The 25,950-nt window shown below is 41.7% G+C and overlaps 1 protein-coding gene across 8 annotated transcripts in view; it reads left to right on the forward strand.

Annotated features, from left to right (window-relative positions):
* The window catches only part of RAD51B (RAD51 paralog B), a 428,405-nt gene that overhangs the window by 239,146 nt on the left and 163,309 nt on the right, over window positions 1-25,950 (forward strand). The window contains exon 11 of one of the 8 annotated variants that reach the window (XM_055793908.1): window positions 22,176-22,346. The exons of the other annotated variants lie outside the window; for them this stretch is intronic. Coding sequence (XP_055649883.1) covers window positions 22,176-22,331 — 156 coding nt within the window. The 3' untranslated portion in view covers window positions 22,332-22,346. Of the gene's footprint in view, window positions 1-22,175; window positions 22,347-25,950 lie in introns of those variants that run through there. 8 annotated transcript variants of the gene reach the window in all.

The following is a 25,950-nucleotide window of genomic DNA, read 5'->3' on the forward strand; positions in this document are numbered from 1 at the left end:
GTTCTCCTTTTCTACATGTATGTGCAGAATACAAAGCTATTCACAAATTTCCTGGATTGCTTTGGAGATACATGAGAGGTGGAGTTGGCAAAGGGAAAAGGGCAGAAACTGGGCTCTGTGCTACTTCATGTTGCACAAAGTCGGCTAAAAAGGATTAAGAGCATTCTTCTGCTGGAGGAAGGAGGGAGCAGTTTTCCTAAAGAACATTCAGGTATTAAATGTAGTTTTTCCTGATTCTGTTTGAGAAGTAATAGATCACAAGTATATGAAATGGTGTTTTCAAGCCTTTAAAATTCCATTATAAAAAATATGTCACGATCCAATTAACAAACAGTAGAATTTTGCTCTGTTCCTAACTGGGTTTATGTGTGCTGCATTGCTTGCATATGAAGCCATGGGCTCATTCTGTTTTAATTAATCAGAAGAACTAAATCTACAGTAAGGAAAAAAACCCTTGAAGTAAACATCAGTATATATTATTAAAATCAAATTAATTTGAAACAGAAGTGTGATATAAATAGTGATATGTTGGTGAAGTTCATAAATGAAATGGGATATGTTCATAATATCCTGTAAGTATTTTCCTGTTGCTGTTAATCTGTGTCCTTTTTTAAGATAAATTCTCTTTCCTTAAAGTCATAGAAATCTTTCAGCTAGACGTGCAGTTTCCAGTTAGAGGAAGGCATCTGGAATTACCCTACCTGTAGCAGCAGTGTATTGATTAAATTACTGTAGTTTTACACACATATGTTCTTTTATAATTGCTTTATACCCACTTTCAGAAATGAATTGTGAATAAAGGTGCCTCAGTTCTTGAGATGCCATTTCAGTCATCGTGAGGTGGTTCTGCCAGCACGTGTTGAATATCAGTGCTTTGAAAACCAACACTTCTTAAGGAAGCTTAACTTGGAGGTCCAAAAATTCCCAAGTCAGTAATCACTTTTACAAATTCTTATATTACTTTATTAAAAAAAGAGAAAAAAGGCCTGTGATTATCTGTGTAGTCTTGGTATTAAAGTGAAATTCTGCCTCAGGAAATTACTCAAAGCACACAGTTGTTCCAAAGATTTGGGTAAAAAGTAGTGGAAAACCAAGTTTTCCCTGCTTTTCACAATTTGTAACCCTGCAGAATCAATACTTTTGAAACAGTAACCTGTGTTTTGTTCTGACTTGCACAGCGGACACAATTTTTTCTTTCTTCAGTCACTTGACCTCCTGAAGATGCTCTTCCTGGCTCTTCTTTCTCTCCTTCTTTCCCTGGAGGAGCTGGGGCAATGGTGACAGTCTGGGGGATCTTCCTTTACATCCCACTTCCATGGTAGTAGAGGCAGTGTGCTGATCTTCTGTGGGAAATCCAACCCATCAAGAGAGAAAGCAATCTCTTGAGATGCACTGGGCCATGAGGCCCAAGGGTGGTATTCTTCAAAACGTGAAGTGATAATGTAATAGTTAAGGAGGATTCAGGCAAGTAGCTTTCCAGAACCATTGTATCTTCTGAACAGGCCAGGCCACTGGGCTGCTAGGTACTTGTTCTCAGTCATGCGGTATTAATTTCTGGGAAAACTCGGGGACATAAGTCACTGTTCATGCAACTTTGGGGAATGCCAGGGCAGCAGGTGGCAGAAAGAGTATGCAACAAACCTAGGGAAATTAAACACAGAATTCCTACACAGGATTTTTTATGTATATTAGGTAAAAGATTCCTTCATTTTGTTTGTCCAGCAGACATTTTTTCAGCCAACTATCCCTTTTTCCACCCCACCCTCCGTATGTCTGCTGAACATTAATAAGAGCAGCCAACTCAGCAAAGTAATGAAATTTCTGGACATCCTGCCTGCCTTAAAATCAATTAAGTTTGCTTTATTGCTTGGATAGGAACAGTTTTCTGAACAAACAGATGTACTTTCCTCTTTTGCCCCCTTGTAGAAGCCAGTGTTCTGGTTTTTGTTTCCTCCAGAAGCAGTGCCAATGGGGGAGGGCAGAAGGAGGTTTCCAGTCTGCATTTAAATTCCTTATGCCGCTAAAACCCACAAGCATGGACAACAGTAGGAGTCTCTTAACTTCTGAGGTGGGACTGAGCTGCATGACTTCCACAGGAGCACGGTGGCATAAGAGCTTGAGAGAATGTGGGTAAAGTTGTTTCACACAAATGGGTTAATGAAGGAAATTTCCTGTTATCTTTATGGATACTGATACTTGGTTCTCCCTGAGCATTCTTGTAAGTCGTTAACCATGACATTGTTCTCCTGAAATCCACACAGAAACATGCAGACCCTTTGAGTTTGGGCTAAAACCGGCGGGGCTGCGCTAGAAACTGTCAGACTCCTCAGTTACCCCTGTGTGTATAACTATCCTTCTTTCCTGAACTGGAGTCAGCAGGCTTCAAGGTTACTGTTTTCATGTATGCTCCTGCCTTTGGGGGACAGCATGGTAGGGTTTAATATGTTTACATACTATATTTAACATTTTATTCTTGTCTGTTGAACACAGGGTACTGGATTAAGTGAGACACTGGCCAGGTCTGGTATGGCCACTTGTACAGGCCTGGTGTGTTTTATAGTTTTCAAGGGATTTGTGAGACTCATAGTATTGTGTTAATGTCTGTAACATGTTTTGAAATTCTCACATAGGAAGTACACATAGAGGTGTTACTTTATAACAAATCAGTGTTTTCTTGTGGTATTTTCAAGAAATCATTTAGATTGAAAAGGATCTTTAAGATCACCAAGTCCAACTGTTAACTCAGGACTGGCCAAGTCCATCACTAAAACATGTCCCTAAGCAGCACATCTACGCGTTTTTTGAATACCTCCAGGGATGGTGGTTCTACGGGGTGCAGCCTGTTCCAATGCTTGACCACCTTTTCAGTGAAGAATTTTTTCCTAATATCCAGTGTAAATCTCCCCTGACATCACTTGAGGCCCTTTCCTCTTGTCCTGTCACTTGTAACATGGGAGAAGAGACAAACACCCACCTGCCTACAGCTTCCTTTCAGGCAGTTGTAGAGAGTGATAAGGTCTCCCTGGAGCCTCCTTTTCTTTGGACTAAACAACCCCAGTTCCCTCAGCAGCTCCTCATAAGACTTGTGCTCCAGACCCTTCACCAGCTCCGTTGCCCTTCTCTGGACACACTCCAGCACCAAAATGTCCCTCTTGCACTGAGGGGCCCAAAACTCAACACAGTGTTTGAGGTGCAACCCCACCAGTGCCCAATACAGGGGGACGATCACTCCCTTGTCCTGCTGGCCACAGTATTTCTGATACAAGCCAGGATGCTCTTGGCCACCTGGGCACGCTGCTGGCCCACGTTCAGCCGGCCGTCAGCCAGCACCCCCAGGCCCTTTTCCCCCAGGCACTTTCCAGCCGCTCTGCCCCCAGCCCGTAGTGCTGTGTGGGGCTGGTGTGACCCATGTGCAGGACCCGGCACTTCTCCTTGTTGAACCTGGTACAACCGGCCTCGGCCCACGGGTCCAGCCTGCCCGGATGCCCCTGCAGAGCCTGCCTGCCCTCCAGCAGGTCAACACTCCCCCCAGCTCGGTGTCGCCTGCAAACTGGCTGAGGGTGCACTCGATCCCCTCGTCCAGATCGTCGATAAAGATACTAAACAGAGCTGGCCCCAGCACTGAGCCCTGGGGAACACCACTTGTGACCGGGCACCAGCTGGGTGTAACTCCATCCACCACCACTCATTGGGCCCGGCCGTCCAGCAGCTTTTTACGCAGCGCAGGGTACACCCGCCCAAGCCGTGAGCAGCCAGTGTCTCCAGGAGGAAGCTGTGGGAGATGGTGCCAAAGGCTTTACTGAAGTCCAGGCAGACAACACCTACAGCCTTTCCCTCATCCACTAATCAGGTCACCTTGTCACAGAAGGAGATCAGTTCCGTCAGGCAGGACCTGCTTTTCCTAAACCCACACTGGCTGGGCCTGACCCCCTGGTTCTCCTGCACATGCTGTGTGACGGCGCTCAGGCTGATCTGCTCCATAACCTTCCCTGGCACCGAGGTCAGGCTGACAGGCCTGTAGTTCCCCAGATCCTCTTTCTGGTCCTTCTTGTAGATGGATGTCACATTGGCAGACCTCCAGTCCTCTGGGACCTCCCCAGTTAGCCAGGACTGCTGATAAATGATGGAGAACAGCTTCGTGAGCTCCTCTGCCAGCTCCTTCTGTGCCCTTGGGTGGATCCCACCAGGCCCTATTGACTTGTGTGTGTCTAAGTGGTGTAGCAGGTCACTGACCTTTTCCCTTTGGATTATGGGGGCTTCATTCTGCTCCTTGTCCCTGTCTTCCAGCTCAGGGGGCTGGGTACCCAGAGAACAACTGGTCTTAGGATTGAGGTATGGGCTGGAGCTTTCAGGCCATGGCAGGTGACTTGTCGTGCTGCAATTTTCCTTCTTCAGGTGAAGTGTTTTGAATACTTAAGTATATGGTGACTCATTCTTGAAAAAACAATAAAACAAAAACCTCTTCTCTCATTCAGATTAATGCCAGGCATAACTTTTGTTGTGTCCTTGGTTACAGACCAGCTGTTTTGTCTTGCTCTGCTTAGTATCATATGAATAGACCCTGAATAAGCATTCCAAAGTTGCAATGGTGAAGTAACCATGATACTCGCTGGAGTGGGGAAGGGCTGGGAGAGAGCCAAGGGTAGTGGGGATGAAGCTTTATGTTTATGTGACTTGCTAAGGCCAATTGCCATGATCCTTTATCTTAAATTTATTATAATTTTAGTGAAGCAGTTCTTTCAAATTCTGCAGATGTTTGGCTGTTACTGTACCAGTCATTGCGAAGTTATATTAAAAATAGAAATAATGTAACTTGTTGCAGTCATGATGGCTTCAGAGCATAAGTGAGACCAGATTTCTCTCTCCCTGTAAAACATTGGAGGTAGTTGTTATGTGTACTCTGTAGCTGTTGGATAGCTGTCCCGTTTTAAAGATTAACACCAGGTAAGGTTTTCATCCATAAAAAAGGGAAGCAAATAAACCAATTTCAAACAAAGCAAGTAGGCTATGGAGAAGAAACTTATACCAAGTACTGCTATCTGGGATTAACACTTCTAAATTCTGATTTAGTAATCTGGAGGATAGCAAGTACAGTAATGAAACTTGGAAATGTTATCCTGGTTTTATTTTGTAAACAGCATGGATGTGTTTTCTTCTATTAACTTTGTAGCAGTTATAGCTACCTAGTAAAGATGATGATGAAGAAGAAAATGCAATGGAAAAATGTATTTTTGATAGTCTTAAACACGGTTTTGGAGTCAGATGAGGAGGATGGAGATAGTTACTGGTGCTGAGAAATGCAGACAGAAAGCTTTTCATCTAGTTCAGTCTTTGACACAGTAGGGCAAGAAAGAGCCTATAGAGAACGGGACAGTGAAATCAGTGAGCGGCCAAAGGAAGTGACCGAAGATGTGTGAAGGTTGCCCATTTTTACCTGTGAGGCAGGAAGCATTGCTCTTTACATTGTTGTCTGCTGAGCTAGAATTTGGGGGGATGCAGAAAGAGAAGTCCTGGTATCCTAAACAAGTACAGAGGAAAGCTCTGTGTGTGGGTTTTTAGCAGAAGTATTAAGACAAATGGAGTGCCATTTAACAGCTGCAGTCCATGTTGGGAAAACCTGTCTCTATATGCTACATGAATCATGTGCATTGTACAGTAATGCAGATTATGTACACAGTACAATACTTTTTTTCAAGTGTTTAGACATGAGAAGATCTGCAGATGGCAGTGGATAATGAGGTCCAGTAAGCAGTGACAGAGAAGGGATTTGGCTATCGGGTTGTTTCAAAATGGAAGTGATGTAAACTGTGTATCTGTTCTAAGCCATCTTATTATATAATGTGCTTATCATATGGAAAATCAGCTCTGTGAAAACACGAAGATAGATGGGGGTTATTTTTTTTTTTTTTTTGTAAGACAAGAATGATGGTACGGAGTCATGCAAGGGATATGAAATTCTGCAAGAAAGTAGTTTTTTTCAGGTTCTCCATTACGGAGTATGCTGCTTTTGAAGAAATAGCTGTGGAAAGACTGTAGGAACATGTATTTGAGTTGTGCAAACCCTTCCATTTAAATAAGTGCTTTTTTCTAGGCAACACAGTTTACTTCAGAGACTTCTGCATCACCTCTGCTATTATTTGAATACTTTTAATCCAGACACAATGAAAGGTTGTTATAGCCTCAAATTTCTATGCATGTGTACAAACCACATCCTTTAAAATACAGAAATAAGAAACTCACGGGTTTTCTCTGATTAAAAAGCCTCTAGACTGATAACCCTTATGACAGAAATCTTTTGCTTGTCCACAGATCGTATACAAGCATAAGCAGCAATATGAACTTGAGTTGCATGTGAACAGGATGAAACTGGACACAATGCACAACCCCAGCATAAACAGATTATTATCGACACAGTGTGATGCTGACTTAATCCAGCAAAAGTGCCAAATGAAAGGATGCCATAGAAATAGAGACAGTTCATTAACAAGTATTTGGAGCTCAAACATCACTAGGTCACTCACTTTCCTGACTTGCGTGTTTGTTCATGTCTCTGTTTGCAGTAAGCTTCCTTCTTAATGGACTAGTGGGGGATGGTCATAAAATATAAACATCACTGTAGCCCTGTCTGCATTAAGTGGGACTGGATTTATGGCCTTCTCCTCTTAACAGGACGCTTTTATACAGAGAAAAATGTTTCCATCATTCTTAAACAAGAAGTCATTTACTCAGGTGCTTATATAACACTAATCAATTTGTTATCTATGAACCTAAATAGAAATGAAAGGACCCTAGATAAAATGGAAAAGAAAACCTTTAGTTCATCTTTTTGTCTGTCCTTTTTTGAATAAGCATTGCGAGTTTTCTTAATGAAGATTATTCTGATGTCAGATTATTAATGACAAAATACAGCAGCAGGTTTGCAAACTTCAAACTCATAAATCTGTAGTTCAAAGTACCCTAAACAGAGAAGGAGGAACATCTCTGAGGCAGAGAGGCAAAGTCAGTCACTAAGTTATACCAAGTCTTTCTACCAAGACTGGTGGCAGAGGTGGCTACTTTCTGTTAGTTATCCTTGACTGATAGGCCAGTCAGCTCTCAGAGGAGACTCTTTGGTTGCTGCTAACCTGCACCAGTTACACGTTAACCATCTTATACTATATTTTCAAATTACTATCCATTTACTGACTGATCTCTGCAATGCCTGTGCTGGGTGCTAATAACCGAGGAAACTGAGGCATAAGTAAGTAACTGGCCAGAGTAAATCCTTTGCAGCTGGGAGCAGAGCTGGAATCTCTTCACTGCCACTTATGTGCCACTAAGGTTGATCTTGCTCAACCTTTACTGCCTCTGTTTCAGGCACTTAAGAAGCCTTTGTACTTCCTTTTAGTATGTAGTTCCTCAGCTGTGAAGGTACTCCATCTCCCCTCTCCAGTTTACTCTGTAGATTAACTCACCCACTGAACTGGTTTTAACTGTGGTCACTGACTTCTCTCCTGAGTGTTTCTCCTTAGCATGCCATAAACTTTACTTCAGCAGTGTTCACCATTAATAAAAGGTTAATGAAACTGAGGCTGTGGCTTGACCTTTATGGCAAAACTCTCTCTCTGCTTCCTTGTTTCCAGTTTCTGTTGATACCACAGCTGATTTTTCTAAGCCTCTGCTCTAGAAGCCACTTTGCATTCCTATGTCTCCTCTTTGCAGACATCAGAACTGTTCCAAGCTGCAAGTTTCCAACAAAGTCAGTAGCTAGCACTTAAATTTTTAGATGATTAAAATGCTTGTCCAGCCTCTTATCTTCCATATTGGTTAATGCAACATCTTCATTTCTAGTATTATCAACTTCTTTTTTTTTTTTGGTCCTCTTCCAAACATACCACAGAAAATAGGTTTGTTACTTTGGTGAGACCTACTTAGTCACAGTGACACTGCTGTTTTAATTTTTACATATTTACTCAGTTCTGTAACTGAGGAGAAGGCCTTTTGCCGTGGTCTAATTGGTAGTTGTGCACCTTCATGTTAATCAGATAGTAATTCTCAGAAATCGGGGCTATGTCTCCTGTTCTTTATGGGGAACCACTTAGAGATCAGGATAGGAGGGCTCAGATTTCTATAACAAAATCTGTTCTGAATATAAACTGAGAACTTCAGTCTGTGACACTTAATCCAACACCCTTTACAAACACTGTATTTACAGTTCACTAAAACAGCATAAAAATGGCAGAGAGAAAGAACCAGATATGACTTTCAGTCTCTGGTCTGAATTGTATGAAAAATGCTCTGTTTGTAAGCTTAAGCCCCTTTGCAGAGTGGGAATGAACACAAATTCCCATCCTGTTTATACAGAATCACTTTTCTGATTTTGATTGGACTTCAGAGTGAGTTTTCCCTTCAAAACAGAGTGGAATTAACCTAGGGCAGATTGTCTCATCAATATCTAAAGTGTCATTGCTCCTCACATCAGAATGGCAATGTCCAAAGTTGTTTATCTTTGGAATGCCTTGGCAAATCCCACTGCCTCCTGTCTTCTACCAGATCCTCTCTTTTTCTGTCCTTTTTTTCTTCTTTGTAATTGAAAACAAACGAATTAAAATGCCTAACTCAAATTTTAAGTATTTATTATTTAGAAAAGTTCAGCAAAGTCTGTCTTGGAATATGGTATACTTAAAGCTTGAAGGCATTCTTCATAGTGAAAAAGATCAGGGTATCATTATGAAAGAACTGGACAACCTTAAGTAGTGAAAATACAGTGGAATATAAGATTGATAATAGAAATAATCTGTAAAATAATATTCAGCATTACAGATGAATTTCTGCTTTACATAAGGAGCATACATGCTGAAAATGAAGCTAATATTGGAGTGGTCTAGTTTATCACAAAAAACCTAATTCAGCAGTGTAATGTAATCATGACAAGGGTCTGTGCTATCCTAGAATAGACTAGGCAAGCTATTTTCAAAGGAAAGAGAAAAGTGTTGATACCATTGTGGAAAGGCACTGGGGACATCTCTGGAATACTGTATACGGCCTGAACATTTATGTTCAACCTACTTTCTTCTTCTCTCTTCTCTTTCTACTTACTTTCTTCCCAGGTGAGGTCTGTGCTAGATAGAATATGTTTATTGACATAGCAACAAGTTTGAGCTGCACTGGTAAAAAAAATAAACCTCAGATAAAGTTTTAAAACCAGACAAACTTTGACATATTGACCTCAGCGGGCAAAATGCATTGCATCTTCTGTGAAGAGGTAGGGATCAGATGTGATCCCCATGTTCAGCCATTACAACTTTTGTGATGCTCTAAACATAATAAGGGAGAATCATCTCAGGAGTTTGTATAGCTAGGATATTATACTTTGAACTTGAATTTTTTCTTGTTTTATGAATCTAACGTCATTGAACTGTTCTAGATTGACAACACAGCAGAATGACAGCCAGTGAGTGGCGTTCAAAATCTGCTGTACAGAATATTTTGTGTTTTCTTTGGTTCAGCCTTATCAACATATCTACCCTGGGTAGGATCAATTAGTCTAGAGGGGTTTGCTCTACGCAGACCTTTTGATCTTTGATCTCTGTAATTCCTGTCTATGGTATCAGTGCCCTTGGCTGTGATGTAAAAACAGGCTGAAAAAAAAAAAGAAACCCTCTTAACTGCTCAGAAACTGAATACAGACTACTGACCCACTTTAAAGAATAAAAACAATGTTGACAGACCACTGCCTGAGATGGATGACACCTTATAATGGAGTGGGTTTTCATGGTCTCCAATGTTGGTGACCTGTTGGGAGCTGCCTGGCCAACTTTATCATGTCTACCCATCGTATTGCCTCAAGAAGATAATAAACCATGTAATTTTCACAATATTATCTTCCCCTGAACTGGATGTTGTAACTGTTGAAAAAATATGATGGAATTTTAGGACATCTGCTCAATCCTGAATGGAAAGAATGTGTCCAGGAGATGGTAGTGTATTATACTTACATTGTGGAAACATTGGAAGATACCTGTGACTAAAAGGTAAAAGGCAGTATCGATAGCTACCTGAGCCATCCTATTTCCAGCTCTCACATGTAGTACTTATGCTGTACTTTGATTAGGGAGAGGTGTGTCCTCTGGATACATATTAACAGAAAACAGTAAATTCATCAATTCATGTTGAAGTTCAGTGTTTCTGACAGACTTGTGATTGATGGATAAGTTGAACTTCTTAAATACTGGTAGGATGTATTGTAAAGTGCAGCTTGGTTAATGAATGTCTTCTTCCTTGAGTATTCATATTGGAGCAACACTAAATGGAAATAACTAACCAGGTCACTTGTCAAAAAATGTGACAGACCTAGGCTGCAGTGTAGTGAATGAGGCACTATTGAGGTTCACCACTGGAAAGAGCTCATTTGATTTATCTTGGGTTTGTAAGGCCCTTTCCCATTTGTGTCACAGTGGTGGTTCATGGTCTCCCTTATCAGTCATTTCCTACAAGTAAGCCCTGAGCCTCTGGCAGAAGTTCTTGCACTAGTCCTGAGTGAACAATCAACCTTGACTTTTTCTGCTATTTGACTTAATTTGGCTGTGCAGATGTCTCTGCAGTTCAGGGTGTTTACATGCTCCACAGCACTGAACTAGAAGCTGTGGAGTTTAGGTTGCAAAGACACCTGAGCTGGCCATGTACAGAGCTGAGAGTGATCCAGGAGGTTTGGCTTGGAGTCTGAGCCAATAAAGCCTTATCAATCCTGAGCCAGCAGTGCAGCAAATTGATGTTTCTGGTCCAAACTGTGTGTTTGCTCTTCATTGTATGTCAAGTGAAGTTCTTTTTCTTCTTATCACTATTTATTTATCTATCTAATAATAATAAAAAACTCTGTACCCATAGTCATCTCAAGCTACAGATAGAAAATCACCTAATCCCCTCTTAAGTTGTGTTGATGTTTCCAGCTGGACGTGGTACATCAATATCAAAACCAAGAGGAAACTACATTTTTTCTCCTTTCTTATACATTTTGTCTTACTTCTCACTTGTGATCTTATAATGGCTGTCTCAGTCTCCATTTGAAATAACTGAGCAGGTTAAAAATAGAAAATGAAAATGTAATTTAGCACACACACAAAAAAAACCAACCCCAAGGAGTTTCTTACTCATCTAAAATAATCGGTATTAAATACAGAAAAAAAAGCTAAACAATTTCCCTGTAAGAAATGGTTACCATTGGGGTGCTGTTGCAGGAAAGAAGAGGTTAAGAGATTTTTTCCATCTTTTTTTTTTCTACAGTTGTGCATTTTCTTTGCTAGGGCTATGTTTTTGTCCTTTGAACATAATAAAAGTAACTTTTCAAAAGTTCACATGTAGTTAATATCCCTGATAAACACAAACCAATATGAATTTCTTAAGCATAATGCCCATGCAAGAAAATATCTAAGAGCTGTAAATGTTACTCCCAGTAATTTTGTGAAAACAGTTACCGTTATGTCTGATCTTTGCTTCTGCTTCTTCTCACAGAATCACAGAATGGTCAGGGTCGGAAGTGACCTCTGGACCCTGCTAAAGCAGGTTCACCTAGAGCAGGTTGCACAGGATTGTGTCCAGGCGGGTTCTGAATGTCTCCAGAGCAGGAGACCCCACAGCCTCTCTGGGCAGCCTGTCCCAGTGCTCTGTCACCCTCAAAGTAAAGAAGTTTTTCGTCATATTTAGGTGGAACTTCTCGTGTTGCCGTTTGTGCCCGTTGCCCCTTGTCCTGTTGCTGGGTGCCACCGAAAAGAGCCTGGCCCCGTCCTCTTGACACTTGCCCTCAAGATATTTGTAGCCATTGGTAAGATCCCTTCTCAGCCTTCTCCAGGCTACACAGGCCCAGCTCCCTCAGCCTTCCCTCATCAGGGAGATGCTTCACTCCCCTCATCGTCTTCATAGCCCGCTGCTGGACCGTCCCCAGCAGTTCCCTGTCTCTCTTGAACTGGGAGCCCAGCACTCCAGATGTGGCCTCCCCAGGGCAGAGCAGCGGGGCAGGATCATCTCCCTCGACCTGCTGCTGGCCACGCTGCCCCTAATGCCCCCCAGGGTCCCACTGGCCTTCTTGGCCACAGGGCACACTGCTGGCTCGTGGGCAACTTGCTGCCCACCCGAACTCCCAGGTCCTTCTCCGCAGAGCTGCCTCCCAGCAGGTCACCCCCAGCCTGTACTGGTGTGGGGGGTTGTTCCTCCCCAGGTGCAGGACCCTGCATTGGCCTTCGCTGAACTTGGTGAGGTCCCTCTCTGCCCAGCTCTCCAGCCTGCCCAGCTCTGGCTGGCTGGCAGCGCAGCCTGCTGGGGTATCGGCCGCTCCTCCCGGGTTGGTGCCATCAGCAAACTGGCTGAGGGTAGACTCCGTGCCTTCACATGCCCAGTCACTGATGAGTGAGTTGAACAGGACTGGACCCAGCACTGACCCCAGGGGAACACCACTAGCTACAGGCCTCCAGCTAGAGTCTGTGCCATGGACGACAACCTTCTGAGCTCTGCCATCCGGCCAGTTCTCAATCCACCTCACTGACCACTCACCTAACCCACGATTCCTGAGCTTGCCTAAGAGGATGTTATGGGACATGGTGTCAGAAGCCTTGCTGAAGTCAAGGTAGACAGCATCCACCACTCTCCCCTCTTCTCCAACATGAAAACGTTTATTAACTGCTGATTGTTATGTGGGACATGTTGTCATCAAAAATTTCTGATCTGACAGGTTATAAAGCAATGTTTCAGGTCCTAAAGGGCTGCCCAGCCTTTAGTGCATCTATGCCATGCATTGGAATAAGGATGTTTCCCTTTACCTGGTGGGGACTGGTGGGGATCCGCTACTCTCTAGAAATGTGAACGAAGTCTCCTGAAACATTTCATGGTTGTTACGGAAAGATTTTTCTAGGACTTTGTTATTCAACAGTTGTACATTCAGCAATACAGGTTGATATTTATAAGGCTGTTAAGCTTTCTTTGAGTATGTTTTCTACTTCCTTGTAAAATCTCTCCCAATAATGTTCTTGCTAGAGTCTTGTAGAAAGCTTGAAATTAAATTTGAATTAAATCTGTCACCTTTTCTCAACACCCGTAAAGCATGACAGTACTCCAAAAGCACATGCATTGCATCTGTATGTATTAACTCACAGATCTCTTAGCTAATTTTTTTCTTGTCTTTGTTATGTGATGACCAGTGGACTCTAAAATACACTTTGCTGAGGGCTTACGTAAGATAATATTGCTGTCTCTTGCATATGAATTTAGCAGTGTTGTGTTAGTTTGTCTCCAGGGACTTTACTTTTAGGAACAGAACAAAGTGAACACGCAAAAAAGTTGGAAGGGATTTTTGTTTGTTTCATGTCAAAGGCATTTTGCAGCCACTAGTGTGGATAAAAAATATTTATGCTGTAGTCTAGGACCTGGTTGAATCCCAATCTTTTTGACCCAGGTCTGGGAATTTAGGCTTATGCCTTTACATCAAGGAAGTATGAAGGACACTGTTGTTTTTTGTGATGTCCAAACCCAGTGAATGCAGGATGGGGAGAACACACTGGTGGTGCTCTTTTACAATGGATTAATTTTATTTCAATTTATAAACAATAATGTTGAGCTTTTTCATCATCTGGAAAGCCAAAAGAAAGTGAAAGAAGGAATGAGGATTGGCTAAATAAAGGTTTGAGACATATTAGAAATAGGCATCAGGGCTGAATTTTTAGTGCATACTTTTATATCTGTTGAAGATAAGTATGTTGCTAAAACTTATGAAGAAGGTTCATAGAGATCTGAAGAATAATAGAAGTAATAAATCATGATGGCAATGCATATGCTAATTACATACTTAAGAATGGATATTCCTTATGTTGTGCTGTTGAATTACACTGAACTGATTTACTCCATCCAGTGATGAGGGATGGATGCTGTTTTGATCCCTACCTCTGCAGCCGTGGGCGGAGGAGCTAATGGCATATCTGAGTGTGTGGTTCTGTGCAGGAGAAAGTGCGCAGCTGCTGAGCTTCTATGCTGTCCTCCCCGCTGGTGCCGTCTCTTCCAGGCAAGTCTGGCAGACTGGGTGGAAGCAGCCATGTGTTCTGAGAAGAACTGCTCTGGTGCTATTGTACTGGTACTCCCTTAGGAAGTCCTTCCCAGTTCAGGATGCATGATCCCAGGGATGAGGCAGTGTTCCAATATGTGTCATAAATAAGAATTGTATCCTTCAGCGTTTTTCTTATTTCCAGAACCAAAATCAAATGGAACAGTATGGAAGGCTCTGAAAAGCTACATGAACTTTATTTTCTGTTCTTCTCACTACCAGTGTGCTATAAGTCTGATGAGTGACCACAAGCTGCCACATAGGAGAATTCTCCTAGGAGGCTGTGTTTATGCTACCCGGCTACTTTATCCAGCCACAGCATCATCCTCAGATCCTTTTCTCAGTACTGTTTCATAGTGGTAGCCAGGACATGCTGGCTGGCTGTCCACTTTCCTGCTTAGTAAAAACTACAAGCATTTTCTCCTGAATTACCCTTCACATTGGACAATTACCAGGGCTTTGGGCCTCGAAAGTATTATAGCATAGGAAATCATCATAGCCAAGCTCTTGTGAAGTTTCCTGGCCTCTATAGGACTCTCCACTGGGAAAATTAGGAGAGACTCAGAAACAGAAAAGACAACAAAATTCATTTTACAAACCAGGGAATAAGGCACATGGCAGTGAGACAGAAGTGCTTCTGGGAAGAGGAATTTCACAGAATCTGGTGTTACATGAGCAGAAGAGGGCTGACTGGCCCTGCATACTCCATATTTCATGCTGGGGAACTTGCACCAGAAGTCTGGCTTAAGTGGAAGTATACTGGAGGCAGCCTGGTTTTGTGCACTTCCGTGTTCAGGTTGCAGCAGTTCAGACACAGTTTGGATAAACATCTGGGATTGCATTTTCTTTTCTGGTTAAAACTTGAAGTCACGCAATGCTTGCCTGGGCAACACAGTTCCCTGCTACTGAAGTTATTGTTAAGTTACATACCCAGGCAGGAAAAGGCACTCTGGGTTAGAGGGATCAGGGGTGTGTTTACAGTGTGGGAGAGGGCAGCTAAGCCAAAGCAGCATTTTGTTAGATTTGGCCTATTGCATTCAGGACAGTCTTTGCTCTGGAGCACATCAGGGCAGTTCACCTTGGAAAGTTTTGCTTTTGTTGTCTGATTGTCTTTGATGCTCATTTGAGGTTTTGATGGTTTCCTTCCACTGAAGTTATGTTTACTCAGTCCAAGGATATTCAGAGCTCCTCATTATAGTGCCTGAAGCTAAACCCATGTCCAAATGGCAGTGCATATTACATGCTGATCTCTCTCACTTGAAATCCAGTGTTTGGCACACCGCAATGGCTGAAACAAATTGCAGACTGGTCATCTGTTGCTAGTAACTGCCTGGGTAGGCACAGACAAAACACGTGACCCTGTTCTGCTTTTATGAGAGGGGAAGGAATTGAGCCCACTGAGTATTTGACAAACCAGATAGCAGAGCTGTTGCTTATTGATCCTTCTGCTATACTCCCTGGGCAGGGGAAAGCAGGGTATCTCTGGAGCTATGCCTACGTAGCAGAAAATTATTATAGTGAAGTTGCTACAGATGTCTATCTCAATGCCTAATTTTGGACTGAAACAAGGGAATGCTACATGATTTTCATGTAATTGCTCAATAAACCAGTGGCAAAGTTTTCTTCCTAACTCATGAATCCTGATTCCCAGATCCTGGCATTATGCATTATGAAAAAGTCCTTTATATATGTATTGCTCTTCAGAACAAGATCTGAAGCCAGCCAGGTATAGCAGGGCTTGACATTTGGAGGGTGTCCTCTTTCCTGGAGTTGTCCACTCCTCTGTTTCTCTATTCTTAAAAGAGTCTTGGTTTTCATTTCTATCTCCTCCTTTTGTTTGTTTTCCTTCCATTTCTTTCCTTTGCAAGTATTGAATGTCTCCTCTGGGAGTAAGCCTAGCCACATGTGCATGCAATGATGGTTTATTTTTATTGGAGTCATTGCCTGTGACTGTTATTCATTACTATAGGAAGAACTGCACTAACAAACTGGTCTGAGGGCTTTCTTTTTTCCTGTTGTAAAAAGTCCCATTTTGTCCATAGCCATTGTGAGTATCTACTGGCATCGTTAAGACATTGAGAGTTTGGAGCTCAGACACTGGTACTGCCTCTTGAATGTCCTGTTGTGTCTGGTGTTGCAAAGCAGAATCTCAACTTCTCTCAGCTTCCTTGCATATTGTCCCTTTAGATCAGCTTTTCAACCATCTGTCTACCTCTCTGCTACCTAAGCAACTCAGTTGGCTTCTTCTAGGGGAATAATTTGTGGATGCACAAAGGTAGTGCAGTCACTGACTGCTCTTACAGCCTTTTATGATAATAAAGGGTATGGCCAGAACACCACCACACTAGACCTGCCTAGGATGAAATAGCTGATTCAGAAAAGGCAAGTCAAAAGTAGTATAAAATGCTTTTATCTCACTTGCACTTGTAGTCTTGACACTGGGTAAGTAATCAGCAACCGTATTTCCTTACTTTTATTCTCAAGTTATCACTCATTTCTGTGTCACCATGGGCAAGACCTGTAAGGAACCTGTAGCATAAATAATAAAATTATTGGTAGTTAAATTAGTAAAGTAGGAGCATATGCTTAGCATAAATATAAGTCAGAGCTTAGAGATGTAAGCAACTTAAACAATTTCATATCAGAAATACAATGATGCAAAGCCAATATTAATTAACCACTTCTGAGGTCAGAGGAGCACAGTGAGGAAAGGTGAGTGATCTGCCTAGGCTTGCCCAAAAGAGAGAGCATAGGACCTTTCCCTAAAAATTACTGCTAGGATAAAACAAAAAGGAAAGAAGTAGTTAATCTGAAATTTGGCTGATATCACATAGGGTCGTGATTTCTGGAGATTTATTTTAAATATTTCAGAATCTATGCTTCCCACTAGTGCTGACTTCTAAAATCAAAGGTAATCTGTCAGAATTCAGCTGAGAAGGTTTGATCTCTTTGATATCAATTTACACTTGTTAATATAAGTGTCATGCTGATATTTCAGTATTGAGATCTCTTTGAATTCTTTATCCCATGCTGAATCTATCTCATGTTTTCCCTTGAGCTTTTGAAGGTTTTCCCTTCATTATTTTTTTTACCCCTATCAGTGTCCACTGTTGCTGTTTCCCCTGCAAAACTCTCTTAAATGCATCTGCGTTCCTCCCTCCGTCACTTTTTCTTAAGATGAGAAACAGGGACTTTTTGGCTTTGCAGTCTTAGCAAAGTTTTTTTTAATATGTGGAATTTGTATGCATTGCACTAAAAGGAAATAAACAGATGTGCTGCTGCATTTGGGGGATGAGACAACACCAGGATGGTCAGCAGCCTTTTGAATCTGTTCATTTTGCTATTGTTTCCAGATGTGTGCTAATGGATGTTTTTAGGATGTACACACGAATGCTGCTTGCCTATTTTCTGCACTAATTGGTTTGGATTTATGGAGTGCCTTCCATAAAGTGTCTCTAGCTGCCATAGTTGCTTTTCTATAAAGTAGTTGAAAGGAAACTAATTCCTGAACAGTTTCCTCTGGACAGGATTTTGTTGTGGAGGAAGGAGAGATACAGTCCATTTAAACTGCTCTGTAAAGAGTTTTATTGAGTTGTGGCCTGTTAACCTGGCCTTGATGAAATCCTTTTCAAACAACTGGACTTCAGGGAACCACATCTCTCAGGAGCTGTGCATGGCAAAAATGAAATTACAGTTTCCTAAGAAATAATTTTGATCCAAACTGTGATTTTGGTTTTTTGTTTTGTTTTGGGGTTTTTTTACATGTGCGAAAGTGGTAGGGACTCCAGCACTGGGGTATGTCTGTAGCCCCACCTCTCATTGTTTTCTCTTGTGCTCAAGACATCTTAAATTTCCCTTGTGTCAATCCAACAAGTTTGGGTTTATCAGAATATATGTGTGGGGTCTAGATGATCAGGAAGGCTGAAGAATGACTGCACATGCCTCTTTTCCCTCAACCTGTCTGTTTTTCTTCTTTATTCCCAATCATTGCCCAGCCTGCCCAGCCTGTAGCCTTTTCTGTGTTGCATGACGTGTGTGTTCTATGACAAGCATACAGGTGCAGACAGTACTGCTCGGGTGGCGGAGCTTTCTTCTGCTTGAAAGGGGAAAATCTGTGCATAGAAAGGTTTTCCTTGCAGTGGGATTTGAAGGAAGATACAAAGCAGGGGATGATAATTTCCGTAAGAAAACACAGGTCCCTGATAAAGTCAAACAAATTCTGCAGTGATTTGCTTGTGAAGGCAATGTGGTTTGATAATGTATTATTCAGATTTTGATACCAATATCAGCTATACAATCTTTAGGAATTTATTGAATTTCTGAAATTTTATTTACCCAAATGCATAATGGGGTTATTTTTTCCCCATTCTTGTAAAGCCTTTTTAAAATCTCCAGATTAAGCACCATATACAAGCAAAATGTTGTTATCCCAAGAATCATGTGCGGTGGGAGATCAGTAAATTGTTTATAGGTATGTCCTGCAAGCTTAGAAAATGATTGCAGGATACCTGAACTACAATTTTTTTCACCAGAACGCTGGAAATGTACTAGGCTCACTTTTTGTTTCTGCAACAAGGAGCAGTTATCTCCCAAGGTAAATCAGAACCCATTGTGAGACTGAAGCCTCAGAGAGCTCCAAGCGCTGATGACCGCTAGTGTTTGGTGTGACTTGGCAGAAAGCACAACCATTTTTTCTCCTACCTTGTGAAAAGCCATCCCATTGCCCTGGAGGATGCTTCAGTGTGAAGAGGGAGCAGGGAACAACTGGTATACTGCTGTGTGAAACCTTGATTCCACTGTGGCATTAGTGCCTGTTAGGGAACTCTTGGTTCTCTCCTCAGGCACCTTTCCAGTGGGCTGGAGGCAGCATGACCTGTGGGATTGGGAAAGAGAGCTGGCCCTGGGAACTGGGTTGCAGCTATTGCTCAGAAGTAAATGATCTACAGAATAAGGACTGCCACTTCGGTTTCTGGAATATATCAAATTCCTGCACATAGGGCCCATGAAGAACCAGAAGGCAGGGCAGAAAAAACAGTTATGAGGTCTGCTGGGATATCTGATGCAAAATCAACTTCGTTGTTTTCCTTACTGGCTTTTTCCTGGGCTCTGTTGCAGCTGAAAAAACAACCCTTCTAATCTACAATAAGAAGGGAAATTCTGGCATGAAGATTGTCCACTCAAACAATTTGGCACAATTAGGGGAAAGATTTGTTTAGCTTAGCACTGATCTTATTAGTACATGAGTCTAACTGAACCTTGAGAGATAGTCTTTTCCCTGTTGAATGACACTGTCAGTGGTGTAGGTTTCCTTTTTAATTCTCAGCCATGTCCTTCCAAGTAAATATGGTGTCACTGAAGAGTTCTCCTGAAATGAACTATTAACAATGATTGTATACTGCAATAGGAAAACAATGTGAATTAGCCAAAAATCCCAGCAAGCTAGTGTCGTTTCAGTAAGGTCAGAAAGCATAGCGAGTGCCAGACTGCTTTCACAGATCTCACGTATTTGGTCAGTGCGTCTGAATTCTAAAATATGTGTTGGCTGTAAATGTGGTTTTGTTATTCATTCGGTCCTTAGTGCACGTATGTGTGTTTTGTCAGTATGAAAGATGAGATAAGGTAAATCTAGCAGAAAAGGAAATCTAAGGAAAAGTTTAACACAGAACAAAATAGAATCATCGAATCATGGAATGGTTTGGTTTGGAAGGGACCTTAAAGATCTAATTCCAACGGCCCTGCTGTGGGCAGGAACATCCTCCTCTAGACCAGGTTGCTCAAAGCCCCATCCAGCCTGGCCTTGAACACTTCCAGGGATGGGGCATCCACAGCTTCTCTGGGCAGCCTGTTCCAGTGCCTCACCACTCTGACAGAGAAGACTTTCTTCCTTATATCTGATCTAAATCTTCCCTCTTTCATCTTAAAGCCATTCCCCCCTATCCTATCACCACAGGCCCTTTTGAAAGTCCCTCCCCATCTTTCTTGTAGGCCCTCTTTAGGTACCAGGTGGCTGCTCCAAGGTCTCCCCAGAGCCTTCTCTTCTCCAGGCTCAACTACCCCAACTCTCTCAGCACACAGGAGAGGTGCTCGAGCCCTCTGATCATCTTTGTGGCCCTCCTCTGGACTTGCAGCAACAGGTCCGTGTCCTTTTTATGTTCGGGGCCCCAGAGCTGGACACAGTACCCCAGACAGGATCTCACAAGAGCCAAGCAGAGGGAGAGAATCACCTCCCTTGACCTGCTGGTCACGCCTCTTTTGATGCAGCCCAGGATACTGTTGGCTTTCTGGGCTGCAAGCGCACATTGCCAGGACATGTTGAGCTTCTTGTCTACCAACACCCCCAAGTCTTTCTCATCAGGGCTGCTCTCAGCCCATTCTTTGTCCAGCCTGTATTTGTGCTTGGGATTGCCCTGACCCACATGTAGAACCTTGCACTTGGCCTTGTTGAACTTCATGAGGTTTGCATAGGCCCAACTGTCAAGCCTGTTGAGGTCCCTGTGGATGGCATCCCTTCCTTCCAGCATGTTGACTGCACCACACAGCAAATTTGCTGAAGGTGCACTCAATTCCACTGTCCATGTTACCAACAAAAATATTAAACAGTGCTGGTCCCACCCACTACTAACACCTGCGGAGTGCCACTCGTCACTGGCCTCCACTGGGACATTGAGCCACTGACCGCAATGATCTGTTTGAGTGCAACCATCCAGCCAATTTCTTATCCAGTGAGTTGTCCATTCATAAAATCCATGTCTCTCCAGTTTAGGGACAAGGGTGTTGTGTGGGACAATGTCAAATGCTTTTGCACAAGTCCAGGTAGATGACGTTGGTTGCTCTTCCCTTATCCACCAGTGCTGTAACCCCATTGTTGAAGGCCACCAGATTTGTCAGGCACGATTCACGCTAGTGAAGCCATGGTGTCTGTCACCAATATCCTCCTTATTTCCCATGTGCCTCAGCATAATTTCCCAGAGGATCTGCTCCATGATCTTTCTGAGCTTAAAGGTGAGAATGACAATCTTGTAGTTTCCTGGGACCTCCTTATTTCCTTTTTTTAAAAATGGGGGTTGTTTCCCCTTTTCCAGTCAGTGAGAACTCTAACTGGACTGCCACGACATCTCAAATACAATGGATAGCAGCTTAGCCATTTCATCTGCCAGTGTCCTCAGGACCCATGGATGAATCTCATTGGGTTTCATGGACTTGTGCACCTTTAGATTCCTTAGATGTTCTCGAACCTGAGAAGATGAAGTGAAGGTGAAGACTGAGGGGAAAAAAGTCATTGAGTACCTCAACCTTCTCCATGTCCCTGGTAACCAAGTCTCCCGTATCCTTCTGGAGGGGGTTCCATGTTTTCCCTAGTCTTCCTTTTATCACTGATGTACCTATAGAAGCTTTTTGTGTTGCCCTTGATGTCCCTAATCAGATTTAATTCTATCGGGGCTTTAGCATTTCTAATCTGATCTCTAGCTGCTCTGACAGTTTCTCTGTATTCCTCCCGGGCTACCTGTCCTTGCTTCCACCCTCTGTAGGCTTCTTTTTTTGTGTATGAGTTTGCCCAGGAGCTCCTTGTTCATCCATGCAGGCCTCGTGGCATTTTTGCCTGACTTCTTTTTTGGGACGCATCACTCCTGAGCTTGAAGGAGGTGACCCTTGGATATTAACCAGCTTTCTTGGGCTCCTCTTCCCTCCAGGGCTTTAATAAAAAGAGAGTAAAAGAGAAGACTGTTCACTAATAAGGAGAAACTGACATACTAAAAGAGGCTTCAAATGGTTTCGCTCATGTTCCTCAGTCATTGCTAAGAACCGGTTTCTTGTAACAGTCTCAGTAAAAAAATGGAGAAGAAACTGGATGTCTTTCAGGTCTAACAGAAATAATGTATTAAATGTTAATACAGCCGATTTTCTCAAATATTTCATTGAAACATCTTAGTCCATTTCTTTTGTTAAAATAATTAATTTGCCATTATGCAATCATATCTTTTTTTACCATGAGAGAGCTTATAGCTCAGTCAAAATCATCTTATTATTTCACTATTTAGGAGTTTATCATCCTGGCATTTTGATAACTAGTTTGATATAAGACTGTCCCCTTCTTTATTTTTTTTGGCAGGACGTGATTTCTGGTTATCAGACTACTGCTGCAAGTCCATCCAATACATTTTCCAATTCATCACTTTCCTTGCTGTTTATGGGGGATGTTGCCCCAATAATAAGTATTTTCTGCTGGGCTTCTGCAATGAATTTCTGCGATTCACCTCTTCCATAAAGCTTATAAACAATAAACTGTATTGATAAAAATGCTTTCCCTACTTAAAAAAAACAAACTTTAATGTTCAGTTTTTCTGCTGTCATCATCAGTGCTCACTAAGCCTTTTGTTTCTCGACTGTTCTGCCTGTCTCCCATTTATCTTCCTTTATCTAATCTAATGGCATCTATCCAGTTTCTATTCACTTTTCATCAAGGTGATGTATTTCCTCTTCCATAGTACTTTTGTGTTCTTAATGTGCCTCATGGTAGAAATAATTTTTCAGTTGTTTTATGTTTATTCTACATTGTGTTCAAATAATAAATAGTTATTACAAACCTCCTGACAGGGAAATGTGATGCTAGAAAGAAAAGAAAGGAAACTTAAGATTTGACCATTTTGTAAAGTTAAGATTTTGAAAAACTTAAAATAGTTTTGATTTTTACTTCTTTCATCCATCTTTCTCATGCATAATTTAGTACGACAGAAGAGTAAGAATAGCTGCATCTGGATTTTATAGTCCATTCCAGAAGCTCATGGATAGCACATGAAGATTCCAGAAGCACCATGGATAGGATAAATTAGGAAGACTCAGTACTCTTTCATCAGTTTTCTATGTCTATTTTCTATTCATTTCACCATTTAAAAAGTCATTTTCGTAATCTAAATGCCTGTTAACATCTTTAGACTATTACTTACTATTGCTATTTACTAATCTCAAAATGTGTACCCCTTTTGGTGCAACTTTGACTGCACTGAAGTGCCAATAGGAAAAAAATTCTGATGGGGCCCAGATCTCATCTTTGATTCCTTGATTAAATAGTGCTCATCATAAAAGGTGTGTCTTTCACTTATCTGGTAAGGAAACAAAGCAATAGATTTCTTTACATACATCAAGAACATAAATAGAGTTGTATTTTCCTTTCTTTTCCTGAAGCGAAAGAGGAACCAAGGAAATTTTTTATGTTGGGCTGAAAATTTAGGTTCTTAATCTTAAGTTTGGGAAATTGAGATTGTGGAAAGAGGTTTCTGTTTCAGCTTGTTAATAAAGAATTCTGTTTCAGATCCAGGTTCAGATAAAAATAAACCTTTCTGTACTCTCTCCAGTTTTTGGCCAGGACTGGCATAGAATTTGAACAAGACATTTATTGAAATATATGTGTGTTTTAGAAATGCCTGTTCTGCCTGAACTGTCTGCTTCTGAGTTATCCTGGAAGACCCCTTGTGTTCTCCACATCCTCAGGTGGCTTCTTGGAATCATAGGGAGAGGAGCAGATGCTCACCAGAAGACAGAGATGAGAAGACTTTAAATTATAAATTCTGTATTTGAAACCCAGCAACTTTTTATTGGTTTATTGACCACAAAGATCCTTAGTTGCATATGGACCATCAAGGGACATTGTTAGTATGTATTGTTCCAACTCTGTCAGTTCTGTCAGCATGAAAGATGAGTTGGCAGGGCTTTGATGTTTCTCAGGAAGCCCACAGGACTTGAAGAGACTTCTTAGGTCATGGAGTACATCCCAGACACTGCTTTGTATCCCTTTCATAAATATTTTAATCTGAATCCTAAAAGCAAAGATTTGGGTTTTTTCAGCCGTGCCTGTTTAAGTTGAAGGCTTTTCCACAATCTCAGTTTACTGATGGTTATAAACTTTACAATTTCCAGCCAAAATGTCTTCATGGCTGCACGTTTGTTCTTGTGCCAGTGTTGTCAGTTGGAGAAGCTCTTCTCTTCCTTCCTGCTCCATTCTCTTTATTTCCCCTCTCCCCATTCACCTACATACATAGACAACAGTCAGCCTTCCTTTTTGCCAGCTTTATTGAGTTAATTTTCTCTAGTGGCCTCTCAGATGAGCACTCCATTCTCCTCACTAGCATACAGCCCGTCTCTTGCAGTTTGAGTTCATGAGTGACCTGTACAGAACATGGTATTCCAGATTAAAGCTTGCTAGTGGCTTGTACACATCAGTGTATCCCTGGTTTTTCCAGATGTATGTAGTGATGCACTGTACAATTGGGTCTGCCGTTGGCCTGGCTACATAACCCTGTGGGTCAGTAATCTTGTGAGGTACTAATATAGCTGGGAAGTGTTTTCTTTTCAATAACTGACTGTTTCCCCTTTTGTTGTATAGCTTCTGTGCTTATCCTTGTTTTGTTATCAGTTCCCAATTTAGCACTGTTAAAAGCTTTACAGAGATCCAAATAGATGAGGTCAAATGTATTTCAGATTTCTAATAAATTCAAAAGATGGTGTCAGCTATGTCTGGTATGACATCCATGTTTTGTTTTATCTCATTTTCCAAGTCTTTAGTTACTCTTCCCTTCAAAATTTCTTCTAAAGTCCTGTGTGATACTGAAATGAGATTACAGGCCTCAACTCACCAGTTTACTTCTTTCTCTTCCCTTTGAGGACTATGTTTGCTACTTCTCAGTTACATTGCATCATCTTCAATTTCACAGATGTATGACAAACACTAGCTATCAGACCTAAATTCACATGCTGAATTCTTACAGTGTTTTAATGAAAGAGAATATCTATTTTCTACTGACCGTGCTAGGCTCCTGGAGTTTTCTTTCCACTCAGTTGTTATTTCTGTATCTATATGATATAGATAATTCCCATTATTTGCCTTTTCCTTTTATTCAGCATCATTCTGTGTGTTGAAAACAATTATTTTTTCACTCTTATCTAGAATATATTTAATCATTATCCCAATGTCATTTCATTATAATTCCAATTTTTATTTCCTTTTTGATATTGTTATAATCTTTCCAGGGTCAACTTCACCTTGATTTTGGTGATCCCTGGTTTATACTTCCACTTCTTGGCCTCCAAAACATCATTTTCTTTTTTTGATATTTATTTCTTTCTATGTTTTACAAGTTCCTTGTGTATACATAAAAAACTACTCTGTGTTGGCTATTCCAACCAAAGGATGGCTTGCAATGACCTTTTACAGTTCTTTCTCTTCGGTTGAAACACAAATCTAAATATGTATGTACTTTTTTTTAAAAGAGTTTGGTGTTATAAAAAAAGAATTCTGTGTACTCTTATCTGGTTGTGAAATATGCAATCATACTTCAAAGGTTATACTTCTCATTTGGGGTGGATTGACCTTGGCTGGATGCCAGGTGCCCACCAAGCCGCTCTGTCATTCGCCTCCTCAGCAGAACAGGGTAAAGGGAGAAAATAAGATGAAAAAAAACACTTGTGGGTCAAGATAAAGGCAGTTTAATGAAGCAATAGCAATAGCAAAAGTCGCACACGCAGAAGCAAAGGGAAACAAAAGATGTTATGCTCTACTTCCCATCAGCAGGCGATGTTCGGCCACTTCCCGGGAAGCAGGGCTTCAGTACGTGTAGCAGTTGCTCTGGAAGACAAGTGTTGTAAATAACGAATGCCACGCCCTTCCTCCTCCTTTCTCTTAGCTTTTATATCTGAGCAGACAACATATGGTATGGAATATCCCATTGGTCTGTTTGGGTCAGCTGTCCTGGCTCTGTCCCCTCCCAAGACCCTGCCCACCCCCAGCCTGCTGGTGATGGGGGGATGTTGGAGAGCCAGCCTTGGTGCTGTGCGAGCGCTGCTCAGCAGCAGCCAAACACCGGTGTGTTAGCAGCACCCTTCTGGCTACC

The sequence above is a fragment of the Falco peregrinus genome, chromosome 1 (assembly GCF_023634155.1).
Source record: "Falco peregrinus isolate bFalPer1 chromosome 1, bFalPer1.pri, whole genome shotgun sequence".
In the NCBI taxonomy this organism is placed as follows: domain Eukaryota; kingdom Metazoa; phylum Chordata; class Aves; order Falconiformes; family Falconidae; genus Falco; species Falco peregrinus.